This window comes from Solanum pennellii, chromosome 11 (genome assembly GCF_001406875.1).
Source record: "Solanum pennellii chromosome 11, SPENNV200".
Taxonomy (NCBI): domain Eukaryota; kingdom Viridiplantae; phylum Streptophyta; class Magnoliopsida; order Solanales; family Solanaceae; genus Solanum; species Solanum pennellii.
In genome coordinates this window covers 4,894,932-4,915,801 of record NC_028647.1, presented here as the reverse complement: position 1 = coordinate 4,915,801, position 20,870 = coordinate 4,894,932, and the positions used below count along the sequence as shown (strand labels likewise).

General features: G+C 29.3%; 2 protein-coding genes across 2 annotated transcripts; both read left to right on the top strand.

Moving 5' to 3' along the window:
- The first annotated feature begins 656 nt into the window (after positions 1-656).
- Positions 657-6,768, top strand: LOC107004420 (isocitrate dehydrogenase [NADP]-like). The gene is made up of 16 exons (XM_015202621.1): positions 657-865; positions 3,032-3,075; positions 3,183-3,292; positions 3,454-3,491; positions 3,780-3,857; positions 3,944-3,997; positions 4,080-4,181; positions 4,367-4,458; positions 4,647-4,750; positions 4,901-4,969; positions 5,059-5,174; positions 5,323-5,357; positions 5,583-5,725; positions 5,938-6,060; positions 6,161-6,253; positions 6,492-6,768. Exons 1-15 carry the CDS (start codon positions 817-819, stop codon positions 6,249-6,251), a joined length of 1,248 nt encoding a protein of 415 aa, XP_015058107.1. The 5' UTR covers positions 657-816; the 3' UTR covers positions 6,252-6,253; positions 6,492-6,768.
- Positions 6,769-12,777: 6,009 nt separating this feature from the next.
- On the top strand, positions 12,778-20,114 carry LOC107004419 (glutamate decarboxylase). The gene is made up of 8 exons (XM_015202620.2): positions 12,778-13,007; positions 13,694-13,898; positions 15,917-16,117; positions 16,854-17,068; positions 17,500-17,753; positions 18,052-18,104; positions 18,712-18,996; positions 19,694-20,114. Exons 1-8 carry the CDS (start codon positions 12,922-12,924, stop codon positions 19,904-19,906), a joined length of 1,512 nt encoding a protein of 503 aa, XP_015058106.1. The 5' UTR covers positions 12,778-12,921; the 3' UTR covers positions 19,907-20,114.
- The last annotated feature ends 756 nt before the right edge of the window (positions 20,115-20,870 follow it).

The window sequence follows — 20,870 nt, the reverse complement described above, 5'->3', positions numbered from 1 at the left end:
TAGGGTGGGTGGGTAGGGGGAGGTTGAAAGACAGTTTTAAAAAAATGTTTTCCTTAAATTTTGAAGGAAAATTATTTTTCTTAAATTTGAGAAAAATAAATTGATTGGAAAATATTTGATCCAACCAAACATGAAAAAATTGAAACATTTTCCGAAAAATGTTTTCCTTCATACCAAACGCACCCTTTATTCCAATATTTTTTATGTAGTTTCAAAATATGTAAATTTTGTTTTAAAAAGTTGAAGACTCACAGTAATAAAATTAAAACAAAACATAATACGTAAATATATACTAAAATTTGACCTCAATTGACAATTAAACCCTCACACTTTAAAAAAAGCATATTTAGACACTTTAATTTCATCTCAACTAACAACTGTACATACTAACTCAACATAGAATGACTCAATAAACTCTTAATAGTGACATGATACATAAATATTCACGAATCTAAAAAATTCAATCGAACTAATATATTTAAATATGTATACTCAAAATTAAAACTTTTAAAATACTGAAAATTTCCAAAAATGTTGTTCTCAAAAATGAATATCACATGGGATGGTTGTTATTGAAACAAATACGTAATTGAAAATTCATTTTAGAATATACTTTTTACAATAATGTCGTATAACTTTGTTTATATATCCAATTTGTATTTTCCTTCAAAACTTCAACCCCTCCAAAATAATATTATTTTTTCTCCATTTCGTTACAATTTAAGCTTCTCCCGCAGGCGAAATTTTCTTTATCAAACACCATTACTCTTTATATTACCAGAATTTCCAGTTCTTGATCTCAATTTTTCACTGAAAATGGCTTTCCAAAAGATCAAAGTGGCTAACCCCATAGTTGAAATGGACGGTCAGATCCTTATTTATGTATCACTCTATGCTTTTGTTTGATTATGTGATTTTTTTTTTCAACTTTCTTGTATTTGATGTTTGTAAATAGCTGTGGCTGCTATATCCAAGTTTATGTAGTGATTTTAGTTAAAGAATTGATTTTTATGCTGATTCTTGATTATGAGTGAAAAGGGTGTCTTCTTTTTTAAAAAAAAAAGTGAAATTGGGAGTAGGGGAGCTAAATGGGCGGAGCCAACTTATATATATACACAGTAGATGTCGAACTCCTTCGGTTAGTTCGTGTGTATACTTCTCAGATTTTGAACCACCTTGTTAAAAATCCTAGCTATGCCACTGGACTCAGGTAATCACAAGGTGGTGAAAGATTTATGTAGTAAACCAACTGAGCTACTGAGATTTCCCCTTTTTGATCACTCGAAAAGGGTATCTATGGATTTTTTTTATTCTATTTTTTGCATTTTAGCTACCAGTCCACTGGTATCTGGAGGCTGTAATTTCATTAAAATGTGTATTGAGTCTTGTTAAAGACTTGATTTTTATGCTGCTTCAGTTTCAGTAGGATGTTATATCCTAATTATTTGCTGATTTTAGTTCAAGACTTGATCTTTATGCTGCTTTAATTTCAGTAGGCTGTGATATTCTAATTATGTAATGTTTGTAGTTAAAGAATTGATTTTTATGTAGGTTGTTATATTCTATGTACTGATTTTTTGTTTAAGACTTGATTTTTATGCTACTTCTGTTTCAATGGGCTGTTGTTATATCTTAATTATGTAATGATTTTAGTTAAAGAATTGATTTTTGTGCTGATTCTTGATTATGGGTGAAAAGGGTCTCTTCTTAATCACTGTAAAAGAGTATCTGTGGGATTTTATTTTATTTCTTTTGCATTTTTATCTACCAGTCCACTAATATCTGGAGGCTGTAGTTTCATAAAAGTATGTGTTTTTTCTTTGTAACCGAGGTGCCTGGGCTAGCTTGGGCGCACCTTGACTAATTCCACTTGGTGCATGGCTTACAATGAAGAAGTTACCTAGTGTTTATGTCTCCTCTAAAAATGAAGCTGAGATCTCGTGGTTCTCAGCTCATTTCATTGACTATTGGCTGTAATTTCATAACAATACGTGTTTCTTTTTGTATGTTGCTTTTTAAAACTTGCTTGAAATTGATGTGCATATATAGCTGCTTCAGTTTCAGTAGACTGTTATATCCTAATTTATGTACTGATTTTATTTAAAAAATTGATATTTGTGTTGTTCCTTGATTCTGGCTGAAAAAGGTCTCTTCTTAACCATTACGAAAGAATATTTGTGGAGTTTATTTTTGTTCTTTTTGCATTTTTATGTACCAGTCCACTAATATCTGGAGGCTGTGATTTTATAAAAATATTTACTGTGTTTAGAACAGTGAAGTCTTGGCCAACTTGTGCGCACCTCCCACTAGCATAGGTATCGGGTAATTCTACCCACTGGGGTATGGGCATATGGGAAGATCACCTAGTGTTCTTGCCTCCGCTGGAAATTGAATCTGAGACCTTATGGTTTTAAACACACTTCATTCACCACTGGGCTATAATTTCAAAAAAAAAAAAAAAAGTTTCAAATTCTTTGTCCATGTATAGTCTTGGACTAAACATATATCTTTGTATTTTTTCTCTATTTGTGCCTCTTTTTATTAAAGCTTGTGCTTTATATGCGCTTTGCACTTAAAGCCCCAATGGACCTTAGAGCTTTTTTACACTTTTGATAACACCGAGTTCAGATCACGAGGGTCTAGGACCTGTTTCTTTATATACTAACATCTCTCCATGTTTTGTCAATGTGAAATTTTCCTAAGGTGTTACATACACCTCCCTTTAGGGGCTCAACATTCATGCTTAAGTTTTCCTCACTATTCTTTAAGGTTAGACGCGGAAGCACCTCTGATACCATATGTAACAGCTAGTTCACTAGTAAGTTCATTTCCAGAAATTGTAGTTATATCCGTAATAAAGGAGCAGGGTGAAATGATAATCAGCCTTCAAAGTATGATAAAAATTCACATTATGTCATTCTATATATGATAAACTAGTTTGGTCCACTGCATTACTTGTTGGTTCTTCTTAACTGCCAAGAAATGTTTATTTTCATTTTCTTATGTTTCTTTACCTGGCTATGTATTGCAGGAGATGAAATGACCCGTGTCATTTGGAAATTAATTAAGGATAAGGTAACAAATTGTTTTTGTCTTATGTATATGTCAGTAGAATATTCTGTCTCTATACTCTGGTGTTCATTTCACAGTTGCTGACATTTGAATTTTCTTTTAAGCTTTAGCTCATCTTGCCTTTTCTGGAGTTGGATATAAAATACTTCGATCTTGGCCTTCCTCATCGTGATGCCACAGATGATAAGGTTACAATTGAAAGCGCTGAGGCTACTTTGAAGTATGTATCCACTTTTTTTTATCTCTAAGTTTCTGCTTAATGAAAGAGCGATTGTTTTAGGACCAAGCTCATATATTGACTTTCTGTAATCTTTCCATCGATTACTGAATCTTTGATCTTTATATATCCAGCCTTATTATGTTTGAACTGAAAAATTGCAGGTATAATGTAGCTATTAAGTGTGCAACCATCACTCCAGGTGCTTACATTTTTCCGTGTGGTTTATTTGATTTTATTAATCTGCTGGTCCAGGATTAATGATGGTATTCAGAGTACAACGGTTAAACCATCAAATTTGAGTGTCATATCAGACATCTACTCGTTAATCTTTAAAATTTACGTGTTTCGAACCTACATCAAGGAACTATACGCTGCAATTTGATTGAAGAAAGTTTGAGAAAATCATAAGTTCCTTAAAGTAAATCCCTCAAATAGATAATATAAGATGTTGAAACTAGATTAAAGTTGTACGTTAATGCATTTGCAGATGAGGCCCGTATGAAAGAGTTTAACTTGAAGCATATGTGGAAGAGTCCAAATGGGACAATTAGGAACATTCTGAATGGTGAGTCTCCTTTTCTACCAGTTTTGGTGTGTGATATCTTTGTATGAAATTGAAGATATCCATTATTATTGGCTATTTTGTCGCAGGTACGGTGTTCAGGGAACCAATCCTCTGCAAAAATATCCCGCGACTTGTTCCAAGTATGTTTTATTTGCTGAAGTCCTAGCTGTGGTAGTTGTTCACTTGGTTCTCTCTGACTTACATAGATATAACTCACATCAGGTTGGTCAAAACCGATATGCATTGGCAGACATGCTTTTGGTGATCAATACCGAGCTACTGATACAGTGATTCAAGGAGCTGGAAAACTCAAATTAGTATTTGGTAAAGTTTTGCCCATCAGTATCAGTATAATTGCATGAACCTGTATGATTCCGAAACTTTGCTAAGATATTTTTGCTCTACTCTAGTGTGGCTATGAGTATATTGATTCCGGTTCGTTTACTACTTTTTTTTAGTGATTTTGTTTTGAAAAGGTTGCTGAGATATTGTATTGAACATGATTGCAGTACCAGAAGGGACAGATGAAAAGACCGAGTTCGAGGTGTACAACTTCACTGGTGCTGGTGGAGTAGCTCTATCCATGTACAACACTGATGAGGTCTGAGTGTACCTAAAACCTATGTTGCTCTGTCTCTCCAAAAATGTTGTCTTGTCCGTGTCAGATCCTCCAAAAATGCACTACTTTTGGAGGATCACACACTGCACAGTCCGAGCAATATAGCTTAAAAGAGATAAAGTAGAATTCCTGGAGTTATGCATCTTTGTTGTTTTTTTCTTTCGGTGCAGTCTATTTGCTCTTTTGCTGAAGCTTCTATGAACATGGCATACCAAAAGAAATGGCCACTCTATCTTAGCACAAAAAATACCATCCTTAAGAAATACGACGGAAGGTATGGCTAGCGTTGATCTTATTCTGTATTTCTCTGCATACTCACCATTTAAATTGGATTGTTCCTTTACCTGGTTACCTCTATTTGCCTATCTTCTCGACCCCTTCTATTTTGAGGTTTGTCTTCTTACTTTTATGATCTTTTCTGAAGATTCAAGGACATATTCCAGGAAGTTTACGAGTCAAAATGGAAGTCAAAGTTTGAGGAAGCTGGGATCTGGTAAGCACCCAACTTTTCATTTCCAACAATTGATTCTTGTTACTGATTGTAAATGACAGATTGTTAAATGATTGAATTCATCAAAATAGGTACGAACATCGCCTCATTGATGATATGGTTGCTTATGCTTTAAAAAGTGACGGTGGTTATGTATGGGCATGTAAAAACTATGATGGAGATGTACAGAGTGATTTCTTAGCACAAGGTATGCTTGCCTGCTTGCTAACGGTTTATAAATCATCTATAATACATTTTGGACTTGCAATATGAAAAAAGTTTACGTGTTCAATTTTCACTTTTGCTACCTACTTCAATGCTCGTAATCGTTCTTATATTGTTTATTGCTTGAATAGGATTTGGATCGCTTGGATTGATGACATCGATCCTGGTATGTTTTTTACTTGCTTCCATTTTCCCCTGCTGCTCCCAGTTTCTTTAATGTCGAGTCCTTGTGTCGTGATTTCATATGATTATTCGGGAAATCCATGCTTAGATGCAGAAGGTCTTAAAGTTTTCTAGAAAATAAAACTTATCGTTTGTTGGATCATTTTGGCTTCGTTGCTGTCTTGCGACTTTATTTTGGATTCAAATCGGGTTGGTATATTTGGTGCAGATATGTCCAGATGGAAAGACCGTGGAAGCAGAAGCAGCCCATGGAACTGTTACACGCCACTACAGGGTTCATCAGAAAGGAGGTGAAACCAGCACAAATAGCATTGCCTCGATTTTTGCTTGGACTCGTGGACTTGCACATAGGTAGGACATTCTGGTACCTAATTTGCTCTGCTTAGTGCCCCCAGGACTTTGGTCACGTGATGTGTGGATTAGGCGCACACCATGGATTCAGACCATTGTCACAGGCAGGTCCATTGTCCATCGAGTTTCAGATTGTGCACCGCTCATACTCGAGGATGCACTTAGATTTTTAATGATAGAAGTACCGAACAAATAATCATTATGTTTAACAGGGCAAAGTTGGACAACAATACTGAACTCTTGGATTTCACCAAAAAACTAGAAGCAGCTTGCATTGGTGCAGTGGAGAACGGGAAAATGACAAAAGATCTAGCACTTATTATCCACGGATCGAAGTGAGATCCCTACTGTTTTTCTTATTCATAGTATTTCGTGTTCTGATGTTAGCCCTTTGTGTTGTCGTCATCATATTTGCGTGTCATTGATACCTTACAGGGTCACTAGACGTCAATATGTGAACACTGAAGAGTTCATCGATGCTGTGGCTGATGAGCTGAAAGCTAGACTTCTAAAAGCAAAGATATAAGTGTACGTTTTTCTGATCGAAAACTTTATCATCTCAAGCAACATAGCTTTTCAGCCCTTCAACTTCAAAAGACTTCTGATCAACCCTTCATTCATTAAAATTTTCATATCACTGTTATGCTGCTTTATAATCATCATTTCTTTTAATCGAATTTATACCTCTAGACAGCGTGTCTAGCGGCCTTTTGTTATAATCAGTTTAGTTCTTTCTTTGACTCTTTTTTTTTATCTGTTCTCTCAGGATAGGTTTCCGCTTAGAGGAGAAAGACATTTTGCTAGAACTTTGAGGATCGATTCATATAGACGATCTGAACTTGTTTGGGATTAAGGTGTCGTTGTTGTATTATGGCTGTAGTGCATCATTATTCACTAATCCACACTTAACCCTGGATTAGTGTGTTCTTGTTCCCCTCATTGGAAAATAAACTTTGAATTTTCAGATGATTTTTTATGCAAAATAAAATTAGTGTGTAATGTTTCATATTTGCCATTTGTATCTAGAATGTCATTAGTTATTAGTAAACTGTCCTAAGTGGTTCCCAGGCAAGTTGATTTAAGTTATACCAACAACAACGATAAGTCGATAATATATTCCGTGAAATTCTATTTAGAGTCATGGTCCGTTAAGTTGTAGGTGTGATATGTCTTGTTTAATCACCTCTTTCCAATCTTTATTCGTCAACCTTCTCGACCTCCATATCCTTCTGTATAGAGTTGTATCCTCGGTAAGCTATAAGTGTGACATTTCTTATTTAATCACATCTGCCCGATCCTTCTTTAGTCAACCTCTACCTCTCCTAGGTCCTACTATAGTCACCCATTTCTAATCACCTCTCTCCGATTCTTCTTTCGTCAACCTGGTCTCTTAGGACTCATTATAATTAACCTCTTACATGAAAAGATTCTTACGTAAACATGTGTGTTAATTGGATTAAATAGTTTTTTTTTCCAAAAAAAAAATAAAATGCAAGTAACATGGACATGTGAATGCTAGATTTTTTACATTAGGTATTCACTAATTTGAATTCACGTCAAGTAAGAGTAAAAATGCTTCTAACTGAAAGGTATTTTAATTTTTTGGGGAAAAAAACTACTATGATATTTCGAAAATTATAATATATATGGTCCTATTTATTCATTGAACTAAAACTAAAGATCCTTTTAACTCCATTTTGGTAGCCGGTAACATGGACACAGATGAATGCTAGAATTTTTCATTAGGTAGCCGATATATTTTAATTTGATTAATTTGAATTCACGTCAAGTAAAAAATATGCTCTTAATTTATTATCTGTCCTTTTTGGTGGCAAGTGATAAACTCATCAATAAAGAACTCAACTTCACTACAACAATCACCCAAAATTACGGTGAGTCGATATGATTATTTCATACTGGAGCAGAAATCTCTAATTTTAACGATAAGGAAAAAAACTTAATGAAACTTATACACCAGGCGAATTTGAATTAATCTGATAAAATTGTAAATGAATTCTATAAATTAGGAAAGAAATCACATTTAAGAATATATATATTTTTTGTTTTTATATAGGGAAAAATGACAAATATACCCCTGAACTATCGTAAATGGTATGCAGACACCCTCTGTCATACTTTAGGGACATTGATGCCCCTATCGTCCAAAAACTAGAACATATATACCCTTTATACTAACAGAGATACATGTGTCATAATCTTATCCATTGACCCGACATCGGATCGATGAATAAGATTGTGTTACGTGTCCTCAGTTTAGTCTTCTGTTAGACTGAAGGGCATATACGCTCTAATTTTTGGACGACAGGGACGTCAATATCCTTAAAATATGACGAAAGATATCTACATACAATAATAATATTTCGGAAATATATTTGTCCCTTTTTCCCTTTTATATATGTAAGGAATATAATTCAAAATTATTGAATGTAATGTCCAAACAAAGAAGGAAAGTGTAAATTATTGTTGCCATTAACTTTTCATCATGTCTGGCCAACTCCATTATAACTCCTTTTATTTTTCTTTCCTTTCACATTTCCAATTAAGTCAAATAAAAAATTGAGATATTTTTGTAATAGAATTCTAGAACTTCCCAAATGGACCAAGTTAACATCACATATACAGTAAATTAACGATTTCAAATACTTCTAATTATACAAATATTTCATCGTCAGAACATAAATATTCGTGATATATCAAAAATATGAGTGCGGAGTTAAAAAGGTAAAAAAATAGTTAAAATTTTTAAAAGGGTATATTAATTTTTTTTAAAATCAAAACGGTATAATCGCTCACGATGTAGTAATTTTGTTCATCTGAAAAAGCAAAATCGCTACAATAGGAGCGATTTCTTAAATTTGCTTTTTTAAAAAAAAATAATTAAACAAGTCGTTCCAAATGGAGCGATTTTAAAAATAAAAAAAAATTATAATTTTTTAATAAGTCGCTGCAATTTTTTTTATTTTTTGCTTTATTTAAAAAAATATTAAAATGATTAAAAAATTAATTTTTTAAAATCATTGGCAGCGATTTTTAATTAAATTTTTTTAAAAAAAATCAAATCATTGTAAAGGCAGCGATTTACACTTAATTTTTTTTTGAAAATTTAATTAAATCGCTGCAAAAAATTAGCCGATTTAATTAATTTTTCAAAAAAAAATTAAGTGTAAATTGCTTCCTTTGCAACGATTTAATTTTAAAAAAAATAATTAAAAATGACTGCCTTGGCAGCGATTTCACCAAGATTTGATTTTAATTTTTTTAAAAATAAATCAAAAAAAAGAAAGTTTAATGAAAAGCAGCGACTTACTAAAAAAATTATAATTTTTTTTTAATTTTGAAAATCCTTCATTTGGAGCGACTTGTTTCAATTTTTTTTCTTTAAAAATGGAAATTTAAGAAATTGCTGCTACAGCAGCGATTTTGCTTTGACCGATTTTGCCGTTTTCATTAAAAAAATTAATATTACTCTTTTGGAATTTTTAACAATTTTTTTTACTCTTTTAGCTCCGGACTCTCAAAAACATTATTAAAATTGTAAAAATAAATTCAAACCGTATATATAATAAGAATTATCAAACTTAAAAAATAAGATATTTTTATTATTGTTTAGATTATACAATAACGTGATTCATGTCACCGTAAAGGAGAAGAAGACGAAAGGTTGTATTCAAACTCTATATCGGAATTGTAAGATGGACCATGTATTGAAGTTGGCTTGTGGAAATTTCTAAGCCCGTAGTGAGTTCAAACTTGACTTCTAATATAAAATTTTATTTCTTATATAGTTATTTGAATTTTGATAATTATTTGAATATTTTAAATTAGTATCTTATCGTGTAGGATCCATTGAATTAGTTAAGAACCTTACTTTTTTATTAAGGGTATTGTTATTTACATATTCAAACTTGACACTTTTAATTAATCGATAAAGTGATATATACTCTCTCCAAAGGTCATTCAGTTAAGTTTTTTCATCTATATATCTAAGTATTACTTACCTGACTAATTTATATTTGCATTATGAAAAATTTATTTTCTAAAATTTATGTTTTAATAGGAGTTTTTTACATTTTATGTTCAAACTCGATACGTTTAATCAAAAGACTATATTGGTCACTTTCAATATTAAATCATCCACGTTATTCATTGCATCATCTGATGCTACTTTTCGACTTTGTTTTTTAATTATCTTTTCTAGTGTCTTTTTTAATTAATTAATTTTTTGTTAGAAAATAATATATTTTTACCAATCATATGTGAACACGTACGTACGCGTTTTGGTGTAATGATATAGAAAGGAAAAAAATATACAAATGAAACATTTCAAAGTCCAACATTCCTTTAATTAGTTGAACTTTAAATTATAAAAATTTTCTCAATAGTCAATATTATATTAAAAAATATAACAAAAAATAGGATTCTTGCTACTACCTACTTTCTACATAAAATTCACTTAAAATATTACATATATATAAATTTTTTTTCGATTTACCTCGTGTCACGAACATCACAATAACTGAATTCTAATAAATTTACAGACATTTTAATTATAAAAAATTTAAATTCATTCTATAATAATTTCATCATACAAGTGTCAAATTTTCATTCTATAATAATTTCATTATACAAGTGTCAAATTTTCACTCATCAAAATTTCGATCAATTAAAAAGAGTTATCATTTAGCTTTTTTTAAAAGAAAAAATGTTTAATCTCACATAATTTACTTTTTAAAAGAAAAAATGTTTAATCTCACATAATTTACTTTTCATCTCACTAATCTTGAAAGCCACACCTTAAGTGTACAATTATTACAATTTCTTTTGTCTTTTAGAAATTTGGCACTTGTCTCCTTCAATCAAGGCATCAACAAAGCAAGTGGTGTCTTGTATAAAGTAAAATTATTTTAATTAAATAAATAAATGATAATGATAGTTTGGCATGAACTTAGGCCATGTTATTTATTAATTAGTCCTCCACTATTGACCAAAGTAGATATAAATCAATTTTTGAACTTATTAATATTATCTTTATGCACATATACTTTTCTTATGTCTTGGGTAAAGAAGTTCACTCATTTTTTAAAAAACTAAAAGAATAATTCTTTTCCATTTTTAAGATAATTTTTTGTTTAGTTAAGAGGGAAAAAATAATAGGAAAAGCATACAACAAGATCTTACCACAAAATAGACCATTTGTGATTGTTATTTTTTCTTCTAAGGATAATATTTATTGCTATTAAAATATTCAGTTAATATTATTATATCAAGAATCGCTAAAACTTTTAGTGATATTAGTGTGAGATATTGATTATTAATACTTATATTTATTATTATGGGAAAATGCACAAGTACCCCCTCAACCTATGTCCGAAATTACAGAGACACACTTATATTATACTAAGGTCCTATTACCCCCTTAACTTATTTTATAAGTAATTTCTACCCTTTTTGGCCTACGTGGCACTATCTTGAAAAAAAAAAGTCAACCAGCGTTGGGTCCACAAAATAGTGCCATATAGGTCGAAAAGGGGTAGAAAATTATTAATAAAATAAGTTCAGGGGTAATAAGACCTTAGTATAGTATAAGTGTGAATCTGAGATTTCGGGCATAGGTTGAGAGGGTATTTGTGCATTATCCCTATTATTATTGTTAAATAGTTTGCATATAATCTCTCTTATTTGTTGTAGTGAGAATATATATGTACCAATGGAACTTGAGACATTATTTAATTATGAAAATAATGAGTTAGGTGGAGGAATCAAACTGATAATTTAATGGTTCTTGAGTGACTGGTTCAAATAAATTATTTTGGTATCGTATAATTGTTTTAATTTTTGATTGGTCCACTTTTCTTTTTATCAAATTTAAATGGAATATTTTTTAGAATAAAAATCGATACATATAGATTCTTTTGTAACATGTGGGGAGGTATTATCGTATCACCGACGTTGCACATATTCCAATGAAGTAAAAATTCATTTAATTTAATTATTTTACTTATTTCTTGAAAATAAATATTATAAGATTTTTAAATTTTTTATAGTTTTGTCACTTAATAAATTATAAGATTTTTGAAGTATGTGCATATTTGGATTTGTGTAAACCAAATCATGATAAATGACTTTTTTTTTTTCGATGATTAATATTTACATTTAACTCAATAAATTATGTGCGTGGAAAAATTAATCATGAGAAACCTAAAAAAGCAAGTGAACAATCAATTTATCGATTTTTTTTTAATTAAAAAAAAGTCAGAAAAAATATCTGGAATTCCAATAACATGTTTGTAACATTCCAACTAAAAAATATATTCAAATAAAGCTATTATATTGAAATTATTTATTCTTTGAATAAATGATTACGTAGTTGAAGTACAAAAGCTAGTAGTATATGTGGAGTATTATTAATTATTAATATCTAAAATTAATTTGTGGAATTTTTTATAATTCAAAATCTTTATAATATACTTTTAGCAGCATCATTACATTTACAACTTATAAAGTTAAAAGTCCAGATTGTTAATCAGCTTATTCTTACCTTTAATTGCATTAAAATTCTCATAATAATTATATTGCTACCTTTAAAAAAATGTAATTAACTTTTTTGAATGAGACTATTTTCTATCACTACAATAATAAATAGTATAGGTATTTATAAGTCATAAGTAGTATTTTATATAGATAATGTCATTAGAAATTTAGCGATTTTGAATATAATTATATTGATTTAATTTTTTTCACCTGAAAAATAATTTATAATCATTTAATATCTCTTTTATTTTCTATAGTGAATAATATGACTTATAAAAATCAAAATCAACAACCTAACACATTGTTGGAGTAAATAAAATTATACTATCAAATAGTTTTAAAATTATTTACCAATAAATCTACTTAAATATTAAATTTATAATTTTAAAAATAAGATAAATTATCTGCTACAACAAAACAAAAAATCGACGATGTTAGTTAGATTTATATATAACTTAAATTCTAAGTTTCAATAATGACTTGTTAGTCCTTCCACATGTTCCAAATTTCATTATTTTATATATAGTGACTCTTCTTATACATTTCTTCTTCAAGAAAAAAAAAATATCTTCTTTTTTTCTCCATTTTCTCTCTTTTGCTTTACTCTTTGATCTTCTCCGTCGTAGTACCACCACTACGCCACCATGGTTCTGTCCAAGATAGCATCGGAAACTGACTTGTCCGTTCACTCGACTTTCGCATCTCGATATGTTCGAACTTCTCTTCCAAGGTATTGATAATACGTAATTTGTTGTTAAATAGTTCGTAGCTAAAAATGAATTATTTGTTAATCGATGATCATGATCTATTGTTTATTTTTTTATTGTTTAGCAATAAAAGTTATTCATATGTGTTTTGGTACGACAGAAAATATTTTCTTAAATAAATTGTAGCAAAATAAGTTACTTTATAATTTGTATCTTTTATTTTTTGATAGTCGGAAAAAAAATGTCTCTTTTTGTTTTTGCCAACTCTTTAATATGTGTCGATTGTCATGTTTAATTAAGACAATAAAATTAAATGATATTTTGATACATTTGACATATTTAGACCACAAAATTCTACGTTCTTTCTTTTCTTCCTAAAATTCATGTCATATTTATTTGATATATTTATTTTTGATTCACGACTAATTCAAATTCAGACCACATAAAGTCCAAGCTCTCTCAAATTTCATCAATACACTATCTGATTTGCTAATAATATTACATCTTTCTTAAAAATTGTGTTTTCTCAAAAAATGTTTTTCACTCATCAATCAAACACTCGAAAAAGTACTTCTCAAAAGAATAGATCGTTTAAATAACTTTTGTTGTATCAACACAAATCTATTATATTCTTTTGTATATATCCTTAAAACTATAGTTTCTTTTCAATTTAATATTTTTTTTGGATCTAATTTTTTTAATTTTTTAGGTTTAAGATGCCAGAAAATTCAATACCAAAGGAAGCAGCCTATCAAATTATAAATGATGAACTTATGTTAGATGGAAATCCAAGGTTGAATTTGGCATCTTTTGTGACAACATGGATGGAACCAGAATGTGACAAATTGATGATGGATTCCATTAACAAAAATTATGTTGACATGGATGAATATCCTGTCACCACTGAGCTTCAGGTATTTTTTCGGTGAATTAATTTAAGTTTTATGCATTAACAATATAAAGAGATCGATATTTGCATAATCAAAGCAATAGAAAATAAGTATAGGTTAGTGGAGCTAGCAAGTATAAGGACATTCACAAGTTTGGTAAGATATATACACAATCAACTCATTATAAGGTAAAATAAGTATACGTAAAAAAATAAATCAAGATTTAAAATTTACAGATTGAGATTTAAGTTTTATGCTAATAATTATGCAAAATTTCATAAAAGTCATAATTTCTTCGAGAACTTTTTACTTATTCAATGGTTTAAAGTTTTGAAAAGTATGAATGGTATAAAAAAAATAGTGCTAAATAAGAAAATATGAGCCATCCAAAGATTATGATGGGATGGACACACGAAACTCCTCAACTTTAATAAAGTTATAAAAAAAAAAAAAGACTTGTTGAGTTCAATATTTAGTCTTAACAATAAAAATAAAAATAAATAAATAAAAATTGATATTTCTTTATTTAAAAAGAAAATAGGTGTCATTAAAAATTGTGATAGAATTATAAGCATTAGGATCCTCCACTTTCAATCAAAAAATTTTATATTTTGAGCCTTTACAATAAAAAAATTTATAAATTAAAAAAATCTCTTTTATTAAATTTTATATTAAATATAGTTAAATTAATTAAAAATTCAATATAAATATCGAGAACCAAATACGATAGAATATGACCAATAAGTAAAGATAATGGTAGGTTGTTAAAGTGGTCCTTCAACACATTATAGTTCCCCACACGTTTTTCTCTTTCTGTTCAAACACATTGTATATATAATTAAAATTTTATTTATATTAGTATATAATAAATGACAAATTTATTTGATAAATTCATGTATTCTGAGATTATAATGATTTAATTTTAATGTTTTCTTTATAACATAGGTATTTACTTTGTACCTTACTTTTTTTCTTCATTTTTCATTAGATATTTAATACTCCTATTAAAATTCGAATAAATTCACATTCATTAGATTGTGTTTTTGCTAGTCCATAAGTCTCTTACTTACCTAAAAAAAGAAGTAATATAAAATAAAGTAATAATAATAATTATAAAAAAAATTATTAACTGGATTGTCACTATCTTATGTCCCTTTGTAGTTTTTGGATTTATATAAAAAAATTATATCAAAAGTGTTAGTCCTAAAAAATACGAATCTTAATCTTGTAAAATTTAGTATTTCACTTTTTTTTAATTATTCAAGACTTTGATATATTTAGAAATTAGGTAAAAAATAAAATTTATTAATCTGGTTATTAAGCTAAGATTAGTTCCTCAGATCGTATATCGAGCGTTGCTTTACTATATGTTATTCATGGTGCTAACGTAAAAAAAATACTTATTTAAAAATGTTGATATAAATGCATTCTATGCTTTTAATAGGCCATATAACATGCAAATATGAATTTAATCAGACTATAATTATTTAAGTATAGATATCGAATAAAAAAACTCTTACGTTATTTACAAGTAAAGTTATAATTGAAAATAAAAAAAAAAACTCAGTCAAATATCAGATGGACTAAAAGAATAACAATTAAAAAGGTCTATACTTAGACTAATTTGACAGTTGACTTATTCAAATTAAAATATGATTATATAAAAGTTTAAAGTCGTTTTCGAGATGTTTAAAATTGTTTAGTTAATTTCTCCTAAGCAAAGTATAATTAATGAAATGGACTTTTCAACAACCTAAACTAACTAGTCAAATAAGTATCCATAATAAATTTAAAAAATACAAAACAAGAAAAGATTCTAGAGAATATGATTTTAATAATATTATTTCGTCGTCCACCATAAAATTGACAATCTTTAACGATATTACAATGAAATTTATCAATAGATCTATCACTATGTCATTTTTGCAAATCGAATTTTTGCAGCATTAGAATCTATGACATTATTACCATCAACAACAAATAATATGATAAATTTGACACTATTACTCGATTTAAAAATATCTTGATATATTTTTTCGCAGAATCGGTGTGTAAACATGATAGCGCATTTATTTAATGCACCACTTGAAGATGGAGAAACTGCAGTTGGAGTTGGAACAGTTGGATCTTCAGAAGCCATTATGCTTGCTGGATTGGCCTTTAAGAGAAAATGGCAAAACAAAATGAAAGCCCAAGGAAAGCCCTATGATAAGCCCAACATTGTTACTGGTGCTAATGTCCAGGTATGGTCTTTCACATATAGCCACTTTTTGGTCTCCCCTATAGTCTTAATGTGACTCCACACACATTGTTAGTAACAGAGTTTCACTTGTAAAATTTGAAACTATCGTATATGTCAGTAGTTAGTTTTTAAAGATTGAGTCAAAAAGTGGCTAATAAGCGCTATCATTGAAAAATAAGTCATTATCATGTAGTTCCAAATTTTACAGATGTGACTCCACAAACGATGTTACGGAATTTCACTTGTGCAATTTGAAACTATATACGTACATGTCAATAGTTAGTTTTTAAAGATTGAGTAAAAAAGTGGCTAATAAGCACTATCATTGAAAAATAAGTCATTATCATGCAGTCCCAAATTTTACAGATGTGACTCCACAAACGATGTTATGGAATTTCACTTGTGCAATTTGAAACTACATACGTACAGGTCAATAGTTAGTTTTTAACGACTGAGTTGAAAAGTGGTTAACATGCGCTATTTCTACATGTTTTCTTCATATTAGCTCATGAACCTTGCTATAATTACGTTTTTATATAACATAATATGAAAAGTTGACCCAAAGAAAATATTGATTGTTATACTAAAATGTATGTTGTAGAAAAGTCTAATCGTATATATATATGGACTTGGCTTATATACATTGCCAGTATAAACACATTTTGTATCGTTAGTGTATATTAACATGTTATAGCACGTAACCTGAGATAAGAGGGACTAATTAGTAATTTGAACAGGTGTGTTGGGAAAAATTTGCAAGGTATTTTGAAGTTGAGCTAAAAGAAGTGAAGTTGACTGATGGATACTATGTGATGAGCCCTGAGAAAGCTGTGGAAATGGTTGATGAGAACACAATTTGTGTAGCTGCTATTTTGGGTTCAACTCTTAATGGAGAATTTGAAGATGTAAAGAAATTGAATGACCTCTTGATTGAGAAGAACAAAGAAACAGGGTAAATTTCAATCTCTAACATTACTATTTTTATCGAGTTTTTTTTTATTGTTAAGTTATAGCATGACTGAATAATACTATTCAATAGTTTTGGCATGGCCTTCTAGAAGTTCGGTTTTATCAACTCATATGTTTTAATATTATACCGACTGTTTGTCAAATATCGTAGGTCGTATGCTAAAATTATATATGTATATTGAAAATTAGACTTTGATACATTTATCGTTTTAAACCTTTCGAGTTATACCAACAAAAAACATGTAATTACTCTAGTCAGATGTCGCGGATCGTCTTCTAAGATTTATCATCAAAATATTCAGAGTGGGGTGTGGAGACATGAAAGTAAGGGGATGATGTGTATTGAGATGTCGTAGTTCATTTTCTAACATTAACAAACACGAAAAGTCACTTACACGTCTGAATATAAAACAGGTGGGACACTCCAATTCATGTGGATGCAGCTAGTGGTGGATTTATTGCACCATTTATATATCCAGAACTTGAATGGGACTTTAGATTGCCATTGGTTAAAAGTATTAATGTGAGTGGACACAAATATGGTCTTGTTTATGCTGGTATTGGTTGGGTCATTTGGAGGAACAAAGAAGACTTGCCTGATGAACTTATTTTTCATATTAATTATCTTGGTGCTGATCAACCTACTTTCACTCTCAATTTCTCTAAAGGTAATTAATTAATCTCTTATTATGTTCTTAATCCACATGAATTTATTGTTGACAATAATAATAATTGCATTGTACTAAACCTATATTCACTACTAGAAATCAGTCTAAACATTAAGAGTCTATCGAAAATATGAATTTTCCATGTCGAAAATTGACTGATTTCTAGTAGTGTAATGCTCATTCGAAAATTTGATAAGATTTTAGTATAAGGAAAATATGATGTTCCAACTAGATGAAGAGTACAAATGACTCTTATAAATTTGATCATATTTTGCTATATTGTCAATTTGTTGTGCAGGATCAAGTCAAGTAATTGCTCAATATTACCAACTTATTCGTTTGGGTTATGAGGTGAGTACAAGATTAATGATTCCATGTTACTTGGATTCTTTAAAAATATTCTTGTGTACGTGTACGTACCAAATAAAAATACTTGATATTCATATGATTTGATTCGAATACAACTAATGTTTTTAAAAGATCCAAATAATATAACTTACTACTGTTACTTGATTTGATAGATTATTAGGCTATAGAAACTATATAGTTTCAAGAATTACATGTATTAAAGCTCAAAATTTTGTTATTGCATCTTTGTCAGATCTTCTAAAAGCATATATGATCAATTTAATATGGATGTAATAACATTTTTAAAAAATCCAAGCAGTAGAGAACTTGTATCAGTACTTTTATCAATATAGTTTACCTATTGTTAGTGTATAAAAATTATATATCATTCAAGAATTATATACTTTGAACTCGAGATTAAATTACACAAATGTGCCAGATCATCTAAAAATATATATATTATTTGAGACGATCCAACATGATTTTAACGAAATTTTTGAAAAATACGATCAACATATACTTTTCTATCGTTACTATTAGTGTATAAAAATTGTATACTTTTTTAAGAATTACGCGTTTTAAAGCTTAATATTTTGTTATTTTAAACCAGGGTTACAAGAATGTTATGGAGAATTGTCAAGAAAATGCAAGGGTACTAAGAGAAGGACTTGAAAAGACAGGAAGATTTGAGATAGTCTCCAAAGAAGTTGGAGTTCCCTTGGTTGCATTTTCTCTTAAAGACAATAGCAAACATGATGAGTTTGAAATTTCTGAAACTTTAAGGAGATTTGGATGGATTGTTCCAGCATACACTATGCCACCAGATGCTCAACACATCACAGTTCTTAGAGTTGTTATTAGAGAAGATTTCTCCAGAACACTCGCGGAGCGACTGGTAATGTTTCTATCTCTATTTAACTGTTGTTTCAATTTATATGATAAAGTTTACTTAGATGCAATTTTTAAAAGTAAAAGAAAGATTTTAAAAATATGAAGTCATGAATATGATACGAATATTTTGCAACTATAATGTGAAGTTTAAAGTTTAAAATATTTTAATATATAAAAACTTTTGATATATATACATGATTGATATATATTTGACTAAGCACATTTAAACTTTAGTTGATGAAAATATGCACATTTTATCCATTTGCTTTATTCACAAATTAACTATTTTACTACTTATCTATGTTAGGTTAAGTCTATAGTGTTACTACATGTTTGATGGTAACCATAGTTTTAAAAAATAATTCAAATATAACCTAATTTTGTATACCACTATTAGAGACCAAAATTACACATTTTATATCCATAATTGAATGGCTATAAATGTTATTGCCCCTATTTTTAGACTAAAAAAATGTTTTATTCTTGTTTTAATAGAGTGATAAATGAAAATATCATATGAAATGAAACAGATGCGGTAGATAAATTTTTTTTGAATGATATAAATTTGTTATATTCACTAAAATTGTTTGCATTCAATTCATACCAATATCTTCAGATATCACTTTTAGAAAAATATTTTCTAACGTCTTTTAAGTTTTAACCTAATTTTTACATTTTTCGTTCGTATTTTTTTCAAATAGGTTATGGACATCGTTAAAGTCCTCCACGAGCTCGACATGCTTCCAGCACGTGTCAAAGCTAAGCTCGCCGTGGCCGAGGAGGCGGCCGCGGCGAACGGTATCGACAGCGTGGCACATCATAAAACGGATAGAGAATGGGAGTTACAGGTTACTGAAGCATGGAAGAAGTTTGTTGCTGATAAAAAGAAGAATAAGACTATGGGAGTTTGTTGATTAATTCATAAATATTGTTTATGATATGATGAATTAATTATGAGTTTATGACTTTTAAGCATTTAATAATGATCTATTTTAATCTACAATGTAAAATTGGACCATAATTAAAGGCATTTTTCTTGTGACTTGTAATATGATTTTCTTGTAACAACTTATATTTTATCATGTATTTTAATTAATTTATACAGTGAGTGTTTAATTTGAAGTCTTATTTTTTCCATATTTTAAAAAAAGTATAATATCATGTCACCTTGTTTTCCATTAATAAGACAAAATAAAGAGATATCGAGGAAAAGAAATAATTATACAAACATATTTTTGTTAAATTTTATAAATGGAGTTTGAAATTTTTTTTTTTGCTTTTTATAGAATATTGGCTCAAAAAATCATTTTTAAAGCAAGAGTACTTGTCCATAAATAATATGACAGTAAAATAGCAAAATAATAACCAAATAAAACAATAGATTATAATACAAATGAAAAATTTATAGATAACGTGACTACTAAATAACTCTCACAAAGTGCGATAACATTCGGTTATTTACTAAACTTTTACCTTAATCCTCTCAGCCTTTCAATTTTCCTATCCAGAATCAAGCCTTTTGCATAAGCTAAAGTTATATCATGTCTTATCTAATCACGCACCACCCCAGATACTTCAACCTCTGATCACAAGTTATGTTACATTCAACTCGTCACGCCTCTTTAATTACTGATTATGCATTGACATACCTCTTCTCTGTATGTTCTCGGAAGTATCTTGATCATGTATCTTCGTTATTAATGATATCATTCTTAGTTTATCTACACATTCAATTGAACATCCTTATCTTCCGAGTGTTACACTATGTTCGACATAATAATATTTGTCTAAACGTTAGTATTTAGAACTTACCTTAAAGCTTTGGTAACGCGTTCTTGTCAAATGGAAAGAAAAGTTAAAACAAAAAAACAAAAAGAA

Excerpts from the sequence above, each read along its gene's own strand:
- LOC107004419 (XM_015202620.2), top strand. The coding sequence starts at position 12,922 with ATGGTTCTGTCCAAGATAGCATCGGAAACTGACTTGTCCGTTCACTCG. Across the intron at positions 16,118-16,853 it reads TTACTGGTGCTAATGTCCAG|GTGTGTTGGGAAAAATTTGC; the intron begins GTATGGTCTTTC and ends TAATTTGAACAG. Across the intron at positions 17,069-17,499 it reads GAGAAGAACAAAGAAACAGG|GTGGGACACTCCAATTCATG; the intron begins GTAAATTTCAAT and ends AATATAAAACAG.
- LOC107004420 (XM_015202621.1), top strand. The coding sequence starts at position 817 with ATGGCTTTCCAAAAGATCAAAGTGGCTAACCCCATAGTTGAAATGGAC. Across the intron at positions 4,182-4,366 it reads AAAACTCAAATTAGTATTTG|TACCAGAAGGGACAGATGAA; the intron begins GTAAAGTTTTGC and ends ACATGATTGCAG. Across the intron at positions 6,061-6,160 it reads CTTATTATCCACGGATCGAA|GGTCACTAGACGTCAATATG; the intron begins GTGAGATCCCTA and ends GATACCTTACAG.